Source organism: Carettochelys insculpta, chromosome 2 (genome assembly GCF_033958435.1).
Source record: "Carettochelys insculpta isolate YL-2023 chromosome 2, ASM3395843v1, whole genome shotgun sequence".
NCBI classification, from domain to species: Eukaryota; Metazoa; Chordata; order Testudines; family Carettochelyidae; genus Carettochelys; species Carettochelys insculpta.
This window is the reverse complement of record NC_134138.1, coordinates 20,213,176-20,230,380: the sequence shown is the minus strand read 5'-3', so window position 1 is coordinate 20,230,380 and position 17,205 is coordinate 20,213,176. Positions and strand designations below refer to the sequence as shown.

Sequence of the window (17,205 nt, the reverse complement as noted above, 5' to 3'; positions counted from 1 at the left end):
GGGGGCAAGAGGGAGAATGAGGCAGTCATGACAAGATGGTGTATACGCAAGTGAGCAGAGCTGTACAAATGATGATTCAGCTACCTGTTACACTACAGCTATAATACAAAATAGAAAATTTCAAAAGGTACAAGAGACCCAGATAGAGTGGGTATTTTATTTCGTAAATCTGTGAACCTCTCTATATAAAGAAAGAAGTAGCTTGAAATGTCATCTTTCTCTCCATCTTTATTTAGGGTTTTTTGGGAGCAATCTCCCAGATTACCAGCGGTCAGAGATTATGATGTTCATTATGGGGAAAGTACCTGTTTTCGGGACATCCTCACATTCGCTGGATACAAGCCACCTTGGGTTTGTACTTTGTTGTTTCATTAGAGCTTCTGAACGTAAGTTCTTTTCTTTAGCAGAGCATCAGAACGGAGTTCGAAAAAAATGAAATTTAGAGTAACTCTCAGCTGCTAAATTTCTATCAAATGTGATGGAGAGAGAAGCGCCACACAGTGACAGCAGTATGAATCCAATGTCCATTATGCAACTTTAATTACAGTTGATTGGAAAGCCTTATGCATCATTCACTACAATATTCCTGCTTTTGAAACTTATGCAGGTGTTGCTAAAAATCAATGCACTTAATGTTACATAATTCTTTGCATTTTTGTGAAGTAATCTTTCTTAGTCATAGAGTTGTCTTCTGGCTACAAATTTTGTAGGGAGCTGAGTAATCCAGAAGATTTTCTGCTTTATTCTGTACGTGAAATTAAGGTGAAGGAATGCTGGGGAAATTATACTGAACTTGTTTCACTTCAGATGGCTTCTTTTTGATTTTGAAATTGGATGTCCAACTTGGACACTTAAGTCTTGCTTTTTCAGAAATGCTGAGCACCCGCAATTCCACTTGAACTCATTTGACGCTACCAGTGCTTACCACTTCTGACGTTTAGGCTCAACATTTACCAAGTTCAGCACTTCATATAAGGAGGCATTAAAATTGGGATGCTTCTGAAATGTCAACCCCTTTCTATTTACAGTATTGTCCTGTGTTACTTTATGTGAGGGTTTTTATTCTGTTGTTGGTGTTTTTCGTGGCTAATTGATTACTCAGTTGTGTAACTATTGCTTTGAAACAGATTTTTATCAATTTGCTTGTCCCTTTAGTGTAGGTGTTCATCTTTTCCTTTTAGTTTTATACCTTGCTCTCCTATCTTGGTGTTTTCTCTTGGCACACAATAAGTAATTTAAGACACTATTTATGGTTGAATATTACTTCAAAGTTAGCTAGAGAAATTGATTCAAGCTAACTTTTGAGTAATCCCCCACCCCAACCCTCTCTGATTCTAGGGATTTGGGAACCAGACGGATTCAGATCATGTTGCTGAGATCTTTACTTATGGTAAGCCTCATTTGTTAAACCTAGTTTTTAAAAAGATGCTGTAGACAACTTATTCTGTGAATACAGAGTTTTTCTTTTAGTGACGTTAGGAAAGTTGGTGCACGTGTTCACGTTACCAAGATATATAGAATTTATAGATTGCTCAACAGAGGTGGAAAAAGTACCCCAAATGATACTTGAATAAAATTGCAGCTGCTTTCATTTTCGGGTACGTGAGTACAATAGAGGTGTGATGTATGTGCTTGTGCATGTGGGTGCACACACGTACTTTTACTCAAGTAGTTTTCTAGAGGGACATCGGTTTTCTAGAGGGGCATCAGTGATTTGTACTTAAGAACAGTCCCTCCCCTCCCCCCCACCCCCAGGCAGCAGTACTCTTACTCAAGTCACTTTTGGGTTATTTTTTCCACTTCTGCTCCTCATGCAGAAGTGGTTTACAATTATTAGGGATATAATCCTCCATTCACCCAGGCTACATCTACACAAGAAGCTTCTGTCAACAGAAGTCACTCTTGAAAAGGATTTCCCAGCAAAACTTCTGTCAACAGATCGCATGTACATATAAAAGCAGATGGAAGGAGCAATCCTCTCTGTTGATAGAGAGCAGCCAGACTGCCTGGCCTTCTCTCAGCAGAACGGCTGACCAGAAGCTCTGCAAACAGGGCTGCCTGGTGACCTGGAAACCCAGCCTATCAACAGAAGGTCCCCAGAGCAGCTACATGGCTGTTTTGTCGACACAACACAGTCAAGAGAGGTGTTATACCTCAACAGGGGAGATATAGCACTGCCAGCAGATTTGCCGGAGTTTGTTGACAAGCAGTTGACAAAGCATATTTTGCATGTAGATGATCTATGGGCTTTTGTCAGAAAAAAACACTGTTGCCAGGAAAAGCCTCTCATGTAGGCATAGCTGTAGGCCCATACAATGTAAGGGAGTTGAATGGGCTAGTTCTGCCAGCAGTGCTAGCAACCTCAAAGTGGAGCCTTCTTTCCCTCTTGTTTTCGAGGAGAGCTGTAGTTAGTAGAACACTTTCTATACCCTTCTGAGGTATGGTAGTGGGCATTTATTAAGCTCCTAGTGCGTCAGGAGGCATTATGTCTTAAAATGGAACAGCATTTCAATCACCAGTACTGCATAAGTGCCTCACCTCCCAAACCTCCTTCATGTTCTGAACAAGCATAATTAGAAACATTGACTTTTCATAAACATACTTTTTAAATTTTCAAGTTTCTTCAGCAATTTACATCACACATAAATATGAAATTTACTAAACACCTCAGGGCTCTAGGAAACGTGAGTTTTATTCGGTTTTAATAAGCCATTATTGGTAGTGGGGGCAAAGTGTTTGCAGAGTGACTTAGACTGTGCTTTTGATCATTGTTGCTATACAATAGGGAAGGCTCCAATTTTGTCACACAGTTCACAAAATCAATGATTTCCAGAGACCTCTGTGACTTCCCTACACCTGCCCAACCATGGAGGGGGTTATGGAAACCCAGCAGCTCCCTCATGGATATTTTTAGTCAAAGTTCAAGACAGGTCATGCAGTTACTTGAAATTTTCTTTAATTCCTCACTTTGACTAAAAATACACATGATAAAATCTTAGTCTTAATAGGCATGCATGCATTAAAAAGCCTTGACATCAATAACCCAAGATACATTTAAAACTAATTTTGCCATTTTATAGTCTGTGCACAGTCTATGGGATTTATTTAACTGAACAACTGAGAAAAGAGTTTGAATTAATTTTTTTTCAGCATTGGTTATTAGGATTTGCATCTACTGAGCAAACACATTTTCAGTATGTCTCAAGCCTGTCGCATTCATCAGTTACATTTCTCTTCCAGTTGTTATTGTAGAATGTTGATTTTATGCTTTTTATAACAAACTTCAAAGACTAATAAAATCAAACGGTAGGAAGTCATGGTTACTGTAGCATTAAATTCTCAGGTAACTGCAAGAGAATGGGGAAAGGGATATACTAAATGCATGGGGTTTTTCCATGAAAACTCACTTTTTTCCTGTATAATGCCCATGCGCTGTCGACTCACTATAGCATCTCTTTTATAAGTAGTGTAAAAGAGTCTTAACATATTTCTTAAGGTCTCGTGTCTCAAGTAAGATTGAGAACTTAAGACTCTGTAAGTCCCCAGCCCTCATGAGGTTCTACTGTTCTTGCAACACCAAAGATGAATGTACAGAGTCATAGACACAGCTCATACAAAGGAATAAATACTCTGCTGAAGTAACTTCATTGATATTAGTGGAGTTATATCAGTGGAGAATTTCTCCTGTTGACTCTTCTTTAAACATAAATGTTTGAAAACAGCGGTTAGATTACAAAGAATACTTTTGGTTAATATTTGCTTTGATACCTTAATGTTCTCCTAATAATTGCTTTTTTAAAACTTGGGAAGTTACGAGAAACTAACTGGAAAAAAAATCCAGATGTGGCCTCATAAGCATCCTGCTGGTTCATCAGCTGAGTTGGAATCTTTAGACCCACCACACAGACCTCTGCCACTTGAGCTAACAGAACAGTTGCTAGCAGTAGTAGGTTGTCACCTGCGTATGGACCAATGTTAGAGAAGAATGAGACACATTTTGCTATTGTCATGGATGTTTGCTGACAGCAGAGAAATGCTGAGACTCAAGAATCTCTGGGTTCCCTTTCAGGCTCTGGAGGGGAACGTGATCCAGTGGGTACAGATTTTTCTGCCCATTTTCCCCTTCTTTTGACCCTTTCTGCCCCCATCCACTCCAACCTGTTCCAGTCTCTTTTTTAGCAGGGGAGAGGGAGACCCAGAAATTCCAGGTTTTTTTTTAAATCTTCTTAAGGTTTCATGAAAAAGCAGTCAGAAAATTTCACACTTGAACAAAACCTGCTCACTCAGGCTGTGTCTACACTACCACCTTCCTTTGAAGGCAGGATGGTAATTAGAGTGTTGGGAGTTTACTAATGAAGTGCTGCCATGCATAGGCAGCACTTCATTAAGCAAATTCTCCCCCGCGGCAACTTCGAAGTTTTAGACTTCGAAGTACTGGCCCGCAGCTAGTCGCGGCACACTCCCCGGTACTTCAGAGTGCCGGGGCAACTTTGAAGTAGGAGTAAGGGGACTTCGAAGTTGCCCCGGCACTTCAGAGTACCGACGGGTGCACTGTGACTAGACGCATGCCGGTACTTCAAAGTTTAAACTGCACTTCATTAGTAAACTCCCAACACCCTAGTTACCATCCTTCCTTCAAAGGAAGGTGGTAGTGTAGACAAGCCCTCAGAGTCAGAGTTGAGAATAAGTCTTATCTAGCAACATAACAATGGCTTAGAGTGGTAATATGTTCTCTTGAATGCTGAACAGGTCACTTCAGGGTATAATGCAAAGACTATGACTGCTGCTCTTCCTCCTCCATTTCTTGATCCTTTATTGTCTCCTTCACTCATGGAAGACTCTGAACTAAGGCAGCTGGTGCTGGAAATATTGCACAATCTTATTGATCGGCATGACAACAGAGCAAAACTTAGAGGCATAAGGTATTCTTGTTTTAATAGCCTCAGTTATTATATTTGTTTTGGGTTTAATGTCCAAATGCTGGGGTAATGCATGTAGTTAATTATGTTTTTCCAAGCACAAACATTTTAATGCATTACTTTCCCAGGCTTTAAGTTTATAGGTATGGTTATCTACACGCACAATTTGCCATGTCTTACATTGTTTACTATGCATACTGCAGTTCGTCTTGCCATAACAAAATGGAAAACAGTTATATGGATGGAAGAACAGAGAGAGTTGTATGTCCAAGCCCTAATGTATTACAGGTTGTACCTCTCTTGGCCAGGACTCTTTTGTCCAGCAACATCCTCCTAGACCACAGATGTTGCTATATCAGAGAGCTTCAGCACCAGAGGTTGCCAGCTGCCAGGAGTAGAGCTGGTCTGGTGGCTGACAGCCGATGGAGCCACCAGAGGCAGTGCAGGCAGCATCAGGACCTCTGCAGCAGGCCACAGAGAGCCCAGTGGGGTGGCTAGTACTTGATTGGGACTGGTGAGGTCCAACCTGTATTTATTAAATGGATGTTTTAATTAGTTGTTGGTTTAATTAAGTGTGTAATTATATTTTTGCTTTGTAGAAGATAGTTTTTGCTCATGCATTTGTCTGTGTTTTACTCATAATTACTTTTGTGTTTTTCTTTTAAACTGAAAATTGAATGTGATTGTTAAACGTGGGTATAATTAAAATGGAAATTGCAAGAATCTTTCAAATAGCTCATGTATATCAGTCTTCTTTCCCCCTATACAACATCCCTTAAAAATTATAAATAGGTTATTTTATTAAAATTACGTACTTGTCGCCTTTATAGAATAATACCAGATGTTTCCGATCTAAAGATAAAACGAGACAAAATTTCAAGGCAAGATGTGAGCTTCATTAAGAAGGTAAAAGCATGAAGCAATTATCTTTTTCTTTGAAGAAGCCTGAAAAGTAGATGGATCATTAACTTGTCTTTTGCTACATTTTCACATGAAATTAAAAAAAAACTCAATATGAAATTACTTTATAAATTTGTTTTAATTTGAAACTACTTAAAACCAAGGTACTACAGCATTTCCAAGACAGATCTGTATGCTGAAGAATTTACAGTTTAATCCCAAATTCTGTGCGAGTACTTGCATACATGAAGTTACTTTGTGTAAATCTTTGCAGAATCAGGATTGTAAACTTTAGGCCAGATATTGAAGAATGCGCCTTGCAGCCAGACTTACATGGAGCACCAGTAACTTCCATGTGGTCCTCCAGTGCAGGTCTTATCTTCAGCTATTTGGGTTGGGGTTTTTTTTGTTTGGTTGGTTGGTTGGTTTTTTAAAATAACGTTTGTAGCCCAGAGACCTAGCTTTAGCATTTTACTTTACTTAACAGTAACACAAGGAACCTTCAGGGCTGTAGCTATTAATCTGACCAGTCACTCTGAGTCCTGTGAATGTTGTCTTAGGTTAGTGACCCAACAGTCACCCCAATTTTCCTTGGAACTGAGAATAGCATGCTTAAGGAGCGGAGTTGGTACAAAATGATACCAGGTAACCACAAGAGCATGTAACTGTGATGTTAGGCCTGGATATTTCAGGATAGAAACAATAAATGGCATATTGTTCTAAAATTGCCTTGAAAGTGGAAGACCTAGTGCTCTTGTGATTAATAACGTGATTGGTTAAAAGAAGCTTTATCTGAATAATCTGTTCTGCACTTAATATCCCTTTTCTGCACTTTATAGCATGGGCAGCAGTTGTACAGGCACATCTACTTAGGTTGTAAAGAAGAAGATAATGTCCAAAAGAATTTTGAGCTGCTGTATACTTCTCTAGCTCTTATCACAATTGAACTAGCTAATGAAGAAGTGGTTATTGACCTCATTCAACTGGCCATTGCTTTACAGGTAAAATTCAGGAATTAAATCTGGGTTAATCTGTTCATGGTATATTTATGGTACAAGGTGGGTCAGAGATCTTTTATTGGACCAACTTCTGTTGGTGTAAGAAAAAAGCTTACACAGAACTTTTCTTCAGGTCAAGGACAAATCCTCTGTCTCAGCTAAATAACACGGTGGGCGAATTGCTTAACATAAGGAGTTAACACATGTTGTAAGTCTCCCAATGTAAGAGACTATTCAAGGGAAGTGAGCAGTTGACACCTTTCCCCTGCTAGGACAAAGGCAGGTTGGTGTGTTACAGATTGTTGTAATGAACCATGAATCCCTGATCATTCTATTGAGTGCGTGATTCAAAGTTCTGAATATAAGCTCCAAGGCTTGTCTTTTGAAGATGAATGCTGTGAAATGAGTGTTCGCCTACAGATGATGATTCTGTTTTTTATAATTTTTCTGGGTGAGTAAATTGTGGGGTATGTGAAGACTTTATTCCCTGGGTTAGGTAGCAGGTGTTTTCTGATGCCCTGGAGTTCCCTGCAGTTTCCCCAAGTTTCACTAGGTGTCATAGTGGTAATTTGAGCCCTCAGGTGATGCCTTTGTTCCCTGAGGAACAGGGCAAAGGAGGAAGGTGGAACCTGGCACCATTTGAAATGGAGTGGAAAGTTGGAAAGCAGTTAGTCTGGGATGAGAGAGAGACAAAGGAGAGTGCAAGGCCCTGGCTCCACAAAATGGATTGGACTGACTGCTTCTGTATTATGCTCTCTCCCTGTTGGCTGATAAACCTTCTGTTCTACCTGCTGAATGATAGTCACTCTTTCCTGCAGATGGGGTGCAGAGCCCAGGGACCCTGGAACCCCATTACAATATAGCAAAAAATATATAGCAAATTAGCTTAATGATAAAGTGAAAAGTTGAGAACTGAGATTATTTTAATTTGGGATGGGGATTTACATGTCATCAGAAACACAGGCCAAGGTTTTTAGTGTAAAACTCTTAAGTATGTGGTTTGAGTACCAGCCTCGTCTTGATCTTTGGAAAACAGGCCACCTGTTTGCTTGCATATTACAGAAGGAATGCAGTGTCACTTGAAAGAACGAATGGGAGAATGGATTGAACAATTTAGATACCATGGTTATAGGAGCACTGGAAAGATAAGTCCTGAAATGCAGTCCTGGCTTTTCTAATGATTTATCATGTGTTCTTAAATGAGCAGTTTTTCCTTTCTAACAGTTAACCACTTATTTCCAGAAGATTAAAGAACTAATATTTATGTTTTGGTTGATTTTTGCCTGTGATTCATGCCAATATTTTATCTACATTTTTAGATCCTCTTATGAATTTGTTTTAAAAAAATTGTATTTCCCTGGAAGCACTGCATTTAGGTGGAAAGGGGGTCATGTGGGGAAGACACAGGATTAGGTGCCTAAAGGTACCTTTCACCACCACAGGTAGGGCCCTACCAAATTTATAGCCACACAAAAGACGTCAGACTCTGAAATCTGGTGACCTCCCATGAAATCTGGACTTTATTGTGCTTTTACCATAGGCTATAAAGATATCGAGGGGACACCAGCATTTCTCACACAAGGGGTTCCTGACCCAAAAGGGAGGGGGATCAAAAGGTTATTTTAGAAGGATTACAGCATTGCCAACCCTTCAGAGCAGGATTCCTGGCCAGCAGCTACCACTCTTTAGTTGCCCATTTTTGCTCTACCATGCTCAAGGTGTAACCGAGAGTCTTTGCATTCTCTTTTATTGTTCCCTGCTGTAGAATATGGCTATTGCTTACCTACATCAAGAATATTAAGAAGATGTGTTTGTGAATTGCACTGAAGCCTTCATATAGAAGGCATTAAATATTAGCTGGTACTGTAAGGTCGCGACATTTGCGACTTTAACGTTTGTGGATTCAGTTATTTGCCAGTGGCTGACTTCCCATGTCTCAGGGGCCAGGAGCACTGATAGCCGCCACTTCCCCAGGGCTCCAGGTGGGGAACACGAGCAGCCGCCACTTCCCCGGGGCTCCAGACGGGGAGAGCCAGTGGCTGCTTCCCTAGAGCTCTGAGAGCCAGGCAGGGGGACAGCACTGCTTCTGACCTGCTCCCCACGGCCGCCACCAGGCTCCCCCTCGCTCCACTGCTGCCCAAAAGTCCAGCCAGAATAAAATTATATTCACTAAATGATACTCAGAATTCGAGAGGGTTCTCAACACCGAACTATCATGAATGTTGCGACCCTACTGTAGGGTACTGACTGTGATTGTGAAGCGTTCATGTAAATTTGAAATACCTTTTAAACACTGGACCACTCTACGTTTTTCTTTTTATTGTAGGACATTGCCATAATTAATGAGGATAATTTGCCAATGTTCAATCGCTGTGGTGTCATGGCATTGGTTGCAGCCTACCTCAACTTTCTAAGTCAGATGATTGCAGTTCCTGCCTTTTGCCAGCATATCAGCAAGGTTGTGTATCAGTCACTTTGATATTTGATATATGTGAATGTTAATACTACTATACTGCAGTTTCTGTTGGCTCAGTAGGAATTGGATACTACAATTGTACAAATGCACAAGCTCATACCATTAACTATCACCTCTTTCAATGTAGCACTTTAATTTTAAAAACAATAAGTCCTGTGGAACCTTATAGACCAACAGATGTTTTGGAGCATAAGCTTTCATGGACAAAGACCCGCTTCACCAGATGCAGAGGTCGGGGTGGGGGTTCCAGAGGAGGATTGAAAGAGGGAATCTCAGTCAAGGGGAAGGCCAGTAGATGTGTGTAATATATACCATCATGTGCCAGCAGTGCCCCACTGCAATTTACATTGGCCAAACTGGACAGTCTCTACGTAAAAGAATAAATGGACATAAATCAGACATCAGGAATGGTACATACAAGAGCCTGAAGGAGAACACTTCAGTCTTCCTGGACACTCAGTAACAGATTTAAAAATAGCAATCCTACAACAACAACAAAAGTCATAAATAAACTCCAAAGAGAAACTGCAGAGCTGCAATTCATTTGCAAATTTGATAGCATCAACCAAGGACTGAACAGAGACGGGAGTGGTTGGCCAGTTGCAAAAGCAGTTTCTCTGCTCTGTTCTGGTCTGGCTATGGTCTGAAGTGGGTCTGTCCCACGAAAGCTCACCTAATAAACTATTTTGCTAGTCTTTAAAGTGCTACTTGACTGCTTTTTGTTTTGATAGTGTTTAGCACGGCTTCCTCTCTGTTACTATTCTGCTCTTGATGTTTACACCTCCACATTAACTGCTGATAATGGGCCACATCCTCTGTGACTGAACAGACCTTGTCAACACTGTGAAAATATCTGTTAGTCTATAAGGTGCCACACGACTTCTTGTTGTTGAAGATACAGACTAACTGGGCTACCCCTCTGATACATTTTATTTTTGTTCACCTACATTGCTTTTCATTATAATTGTAATTTTATATTTATTATCTAGAACTTCAGAGTGGAAAATACATAGCTCCATTGCCTTTAGAGAAGCCATGCTGATTTATACCAACTGAAGATCTGGCAAACAGTCTAAAATAAGTAAAATAGTAACTTTAGAGATAATTAGTTGATGGTAACATATATCTTAAACCTTTCAAACTAGTAATTTATCATTGTGATGGCAACTGCTATATAAGGTATACAATATTGTGTGCATGTATAAGTACTAAATATTTAAGAATAAAAATGAAAAGGTTAATTCATTCATTTCAAGACAGCCTGAATTATTTCTCTTATTTTTCAGGTTATTGAAACACGAACTGTGGAAGCCCCCTATTTTCTACCAGAAAATATCTTCAAAGACAAGTGCGTGTATGTAGATAAAAATATTTTTTACATGTTCGCTCTTTAATTTTAAAAAAAAAAAAAAAAAAAAAAAAAAAAACATTTGTGAATCACAGGAGTAGGGGGAAGTGGCACAGAACGATAATGATACACAAACTGGGGAAGAAAATGTAATATTAAAGAAAAAGTCAGAAATTTCATTTCCAAGTTCTTCAATAAAGCTGGTCAGAAGTAAGTCGCCCCTTGCTACAGCATCTGAGCAATATTAGATATCATATTAGTACTCTGTGTAATTTCAAAAAGTAACATGGTAACTGAAACACTTCCAAAGTACAGTGCCAGGAAAGATTGCTGGGAAAGTTATTCTTGAATGTAAACTTGTTTAATTTATTAGAACTTATTTCTATTTGCAATTACTTTGAGCTGGTGGATGAAAATGAGGCTAAGAATATTTTAGCAACTTCTAGAGTAGGTGAAGAAGAAACGTTAAGTTCCAGATTTTCGAGGTGTGTCTTTTTAAGGTCGCTCATAATATTTTTTCAATGTACAGAGAAATTAGAGTTTTGAATATATCAGTAACCAATTCAGCTATGATGTTTTCAGTCAAAATATCAACACTACTCATTAGTTGGTGGTTGACTTTCAGCATGTTTTTTTATTTTATTACATTCATACATCTGTATTAATAAATATTCGTTGTTAAATATATGTAATTTAACAGTCTTCCCAAGTCTTTGGAGAAGCATGAAAAAAACTTGTTTTTCCTGACAAACAAGATTGCAGAATCGTTAGGCGGCAGCGGATACAGTGTGGAAAGATTGTCAGTGCCATATGTGCCCCAGGTAACAGGTAAGTAAGTGCTAATCAGTGTTACATATGTTGCAACAGTTACTAAATTTATTTTTTATCTCGTCTGATCTGTCAGCCATATCCAATCTTATTCAAGTAGAATATCAATTTTTTTAGTTATAGTACAATTTGGCTGGGTCTACACATGCCCTTCCCTTTTGGAAGGGCAATGTTAATGAGGCACTTCGGAAGAGGCGCTGACATGCATATTCGGTGCACTTCAAAAGTGCTGCTTTCAAAACGCAGACTGGCTGTATAGCTGCAGGCTCTTTGAAATAAGTGCCACATTTGAAATTCCCTTATTGCCAGAATGAATTGCTACATCATATATAGTCAAGCCCTTACATAAAACAGCATCTGCTCCAATCCTACTGATAGAGACCAAAAGCTTCAACATCTCTCCCTGGCATTCATAAAACTTAATTACCCACCAGGAGGAGTTTCTTCTTACCTGTAACACCATCCTCTCCAGGCTGGGATGTTAACCCAGGGCTTTAACTATACTTTTATTTGAGTCCATGTCAACTTGTTCTCTACACACATCTGTGAAGACACCTATACAGGAGATTATCAATTTGTAGCTGTCATCTCCTCAATGATGCACGTAAGAGAAGTAGTAAACCTGATGGCACGCCTGCCATACATGGCCTCTTTTTTTTTAAATTGAAACACCTAAGGCCATATCTCACGTTTTTCCCACCACTACCTGCGTTTCCAGGTGAATCAACAAATCCATCTCCCAGTACTTTTCCCAAAAGCACTTTGTGACAACAGGGAGATTATTAGAACAACACTAGTACTGTACTTACATTGGACTAAAGACAGTAGGAAACCCCCTAAACTCTTCCTTTTGTCCACAGAATGATTTCTAAGCTGTGATACTGTCTCAAGGGCTATCCAAATGGGTCTCTGGTGGCATTACTCACAGTTAGCAAAGGCTAACATGTTCCCATCCCAGGTCCATATGCACTCTATGAAGTCAATTTCTACCTTCTCACATTCTTTACAGATATTCCTATCTCAGCAATCTGTATGGTATTACTTAGACTTCTGTCCACACACTCACAGAACATTGTGATCAATGAAGATTTGGCTTCTAATGTCATCTTTGACTTCATAGCACTCTAAGTAGTAACAGAATCCCCTCCAAAGTCCCAGCCTCCAGTGGTGAGTACTGCTTAGGAGTCACCTCCAGTGGAGCACCCATAGGAACACTACTTGAAGAAGAAGAGGAGAAAGTTACTCACTTTAAGCAGTAATGATGGTTCTTTGAGATGTGTCCCCTTATGGGTGTTCCACAACCACCCCTGCCCTCCCTCTACTTTGGCGTTCTCCATAGAGCTCTATGGTAGAGAAGGAAGTGAGGAGCTTTCGCCCATGCAGTGCTTGACAGCCTTGAGGCAGATCGCATGGGAGAGCGAGCACATGCACGGGCTCATGGGATACTGCTACCAAAAATCTCTGATTAGAGACGCAGGGCCACACATACACCTACAGTGGAACACCCATAGGAACACACCTCTCAAAGTACCATTGTTACTGCACAACTTCTCTTAATAAATTAGCTCTTGATTCAAAAATGCATCTCTATAGAAAGGGCATTTAAGCACATGAGGTCAGTAAGAATAAAACATGCTAAACTGCTTTCATAGTGGGAAATGGATTTAAGCACTTATTACATCACCATCTGAATTAATTGTTCATGTATACTTGAATGTGAGTTCATTCAATGTTTTTTTTTAAATTTGATTATGCTACTTTTTGCAAAAAAGTAATCTGACGTGGTTGCAAATGCAATATTAGTTGGTTGAAAGATGGAGTTCCACATACTGTGAAGCTATTCTGAGATTTAGAAATTTCGTTTAATCTGAAATTGGGATAAAAAGTTGAAGTCTTGGAATTTTTTTGTAAAATCAAATATTTTGAAGTATTTCATTTTGATCTTTTCAAGAAACTTCAACTCTTAATTATATTACTTTTTGTAATAGAATAAAATAAAATTAAAACAAACTTGTTTTGCTAATTTCACATCAAAAATTTCATTAGCGTCTGCTTACCTGTGAAACATTTCAATTTAGCTGAATAATTTCCGACAGAAAAATCTTTAATTCAGTAGAGTTTAATCATTAATTAAAATATATTAGTGAAAGCCATCTGTTTAGCGCCTTGTCCGTTAACTGATTAGTATTTTATATCCCTATTAAAAGAGAGAAGTTGGAAGAAGTAAATATTTTGAACCTTAAGAGCATTGTTGGTATGTTTTCATGCCAGTCCTGAAGACTGGGGAGAGTTTTATTAACCTATTTCTTATCTGAGCAATAGAATTTCTGTATTTCTCTTTTTGTTCCTGTATCTTTTGCTTTGTAACTAATATTTAAACATAAGTTTTACTCTCATTCCTATTTTTTAAAAATTTAGCTCTATTTCCATCAGGCAAAAAGCCTCATAAATGCAGACGCAAATCAAAAGGTAAATCTGAACCGTAGGTCTGCTCTTGTTTGTAGATAGGACATGCCCCTCCAAACAAAAAGCTTTTAGAAGACCTTTAGATCAAAGGCCAGAAATTCTGTTGTGCCTAGTTTTTAATTTCTTGGTTTTCCTTCTCCCCCGCCCACCCGCCCCGCCCTCAGTCCTCATACTATAATTAGTTTTGTAGTCATAGTAATGTCAGATTTCCTTTTTTTCCTCCCCCCGGCCTCCTTTCTTGTAGTGGAATTCTAAAATATAGTGATTTCTTTTCACAAACTTTTAATACCTTGTTAACGATTAATTACGTAATTGTTCCAAATGCTGCCTTGTCATCATATCCCAGGTACTCCACAACAAGTTGCAGCCAGGTGCAAGGCCTTTGCTACTCTAGAGTGCAGCCAGTTTTTAAATTGATGTTTTTATTGAAATGTGAACATGAATAATAGTCAATTCACTAGTTCAGCATAGAAGACTAGAATTGTAAGGGTCCTTGAGAGGTCATCAAGCCCAGTCCCTCATGGTAGGACCAGGCACAATCAAGATCATTTCTGAGAGGTATTTGTCTAACCTGCTCTTAAATATCTCCTGTGATGGAGATTCCACAGCCTCCCTTGTTGGGGGTGGGGCAGTTTTTTTTCGTATTCACTTTCAATTCAACTTACAGAAAAAGCCCAGTTGTCTGGCATTCGGATAACCAGTACATGGCATACCTGGCTGGAGCTGCTGGCCATGGGCCAGTGTCTTGGACGGGGCCAGCTTCTGTAAAGCCAGCTGCGCGCTGCCTGGCTGGAAAATGGGGGTGGTGGCAGGTGGTGGCACATTTTATTATTCAGCATCCCTGGTTCTCTAGGGATGCAAGATGATAAAGCTTTTACTGTATTTTTACCCTTTTCCACATATTTGTTATACCACGTTTTTATACTGAAATGGAATGATTACCACACAGTTGTCAAAAGCAGATGATGGTTATTGCAGCTGAATCCAGGACAGTTGGGACTTCTGATGTGCTGGGAAGTTTCAGAGGCAGTTGAGGTTCATAAAATGAACATATTAGCTTAGTGTGTGTGGTAGAAACAGTGTAGTTCTTCAGAGTGCCTTGGTTAGGTTAAGTGCATGCATCCCATTGAGAAGAATGAGAATTCACATGTGACACAGCAAAAGTTTAAGATTACACAGTCAGGAACACAACAGCGTAATGGTTTGCTATCGGGTGTCTCCGCATAGCATGGTTAATCTGGGTGTTTGGCATCCCCCCAGCTAGACCATCCCTGTCTTTCTGTGTTCTCAATGATCCTCACTGAGGCACCAGTCCCCGTCTTGGTACTGCTTCTTGTCTCAGCACTGGTCTCACTCTCCTTGTTGGTCTTGCTCACTCTGTCGATCCTATAGCCCTTCTTGATCTCAGCTTGACGTTCACCACTCTCCACCAATAGCTCAGGTGGGGTTGTTCCTCCCACTCCAACTCACCTGTCTCCCTTCAGAGGGCTTCTGTTCTATCTGACCACTCCATCCCAGTGGACCCCCATTTGCATAGGGACATGGGCGCTCACCAGTAGTCGCCATCCCAGTGGCAATTCTGGATGCCTTGGGTGTACCATGCATCTTCCTCAGCCTCTGCCTCTGGCCACCCCTTCATTCCTGAGGCGACCATCAGTTATTCTCTTGTGGACCCTCATCTTTCTTCTCCTCTGGAGGAAGCTCCTCATACCCTGCTACCTGAGTAGGTTTCAGCGCAGATGGCACCTCCATTGGCTCGCTCCAGCTCCCTTCCAGACAAGGCTGTGGCGGGGTGCTTCCATGTTGGGTCCTCCTCCCATCCACTGCTGGGTGCTCCAGGACCTCCTTTGTCAGGTGGCTACCAGTGTCATCCTTTCTGTGGAAGAGGTCACTGAGTTGGATGAGCCCATGGTAGACATCCTCACTTCAGGAGGTCCTTCACACGTTGCCTTTCCATTTAACAAGTCTGTTTTATCCTCTGCCACCACATTTTGGCAAACTCTGGCCTCCGTCCTTGCCACCATTCAGGGGGTGGAGTGCAGATACTTTGTGTTGGTCAAGGGGTTTGAGTACTTTATACACCCATTCTCCCCCTTGCTCCTTGGTCATGTACACAGTTAATGAGGAGGAGTGTCAGGGGCAACAAGCTCCAGCCTCAAAAATCAAGGATGCTAAGCACCTGGACCTATTCAGGAGAAAGGTGTACTCCACAGGTGGCCGTTGGCTTACCAGCTAGTTATCTGAGTCATTACAGCTATGACTCTGAACTGATCTCCTTAAATTTGCAAAAAGGCAAAACCAGTGTCCCATATCTGCCTTCAGGCCTCCTTGGACTCGTGGAATGCGGTGGCCCGATCTATTGCTTCAGTCATTGCCATGCGTTGGGTGGCCTGGTTGCATATGGTCTCCCGCTGGAGGTCCAGCAAACTATCCAAGACCTCCTTTTCAACAGAGCAGGGCTGTTGGTGGAACAGACCAACTCCCATCTGCATATCTTCAAGGACTCTGGGAACAACATAAAGTCCTTAGGCACGCACACACTGGCTTTGCAGCAGAAGCCAGTTAAGTTGCAGTCCTCCCGAAAAAGCCTTTCCAATCTTGTGAGTGATAGGACTTCTCCCATCACAAGCCCTGCTACTCCCACCATAAGCCCTCCCATCCACAGACTGGGACCAACCAGAGCTGGTCCAAGCTGTCCTCTGGGGCTTAGCACTTATTTTGGTGGTATGCTTGAGATCAGAGTATGAGTGCTGTCACACCCTTCCCTCCCATTCGACAGGCTGTGCCCATTCCTTCTGGCCTGGTCAGCCTTTACATTAGACTGATGGGTCCTTAGAATGGTCACATTTGCTATGCCATCCCTTTTTCATTCTCTGCCTTCCTGTCCCCCCACCCTTCCTTCTTCAAGGATCCTTCTTATAAGCAGCTCTTCCTCCAAGATGTTCAGTCACTCCTGGCTCTTGGGGCTGTGGAAGAGGTGATTCCAAAGTACAGGAGCTGAGGGTTTTATTCCTGGTACTTCATAGCCTGAAAGGCTAAGGGGGGCCTGCGTTTATTGTTTCCCTTAAGTTCCATATGGTTTCCCTAGGCACCATTATTACCTTCCTGGATGCAGGGGACTGGTACACCACTCTCGACTTAAAGCACTACCCCTATTTTACTGTGGGCCACCTGCACCTAGAATTTATGGCCCTTCCCTTTGGGCTCTCCACAGCCCCCAGACTGTTCACTAAATGCGTGGCAGTGGTATTCAGAACTACCTGTACCTAG

General features: G+C 40.9%; 1 protein-coding gene across 6 annotated transcripts in view; it reads left to right on the top strand.

Moving 5' to 3' along the window:
• EFR3A (EFR3 homolog A) overlaps positions 1-17,205 on the top strand; it is a 121,113-nt gene that overhangs the window by 89,237 nt on the left and 14,671 nt on the right. For 5 of the 6 annotated variants that reach the window (XR_012644337.1, XM_074986648.1, XM_074986651.1 and 2 more), the window contains exons 12-19: positions 237-351; positions 1,339-1,390; positions 4,750-4,922; positions 5,750-5,825; positions 6,659-6,820; positions 9,144-9,275; positions 10,580-10,647; positions 11,342-11,469. Coding sequence is in view for 5 of the 6 variants with exons in the window: in XM_074986648.1 (XP_074842749.1) it covers positions 237-351; positions 1,339-1,390; positions 4,750-4,922; positions 5,750-5,825; positions 6,659-6,820; positions 9,144-9,275; positions 10,580-10,647; positions 11,342-11,469 (906 nt within the window). In the remaining variant the exon portion in view is untranslated. The remainder of the gene's footprint in view (positions 1-236; positions 352-1,338; positions 1,391-4,749; positions 4,923-5,749; positions 5,826-6,658; positions 6,821-9,143; positions 9,276-10,579; positions 10,648-11,341; positions 11,470-17,205) is intronic. The other variant, XM_074986649.1, reaches the window with a different exon arrangement.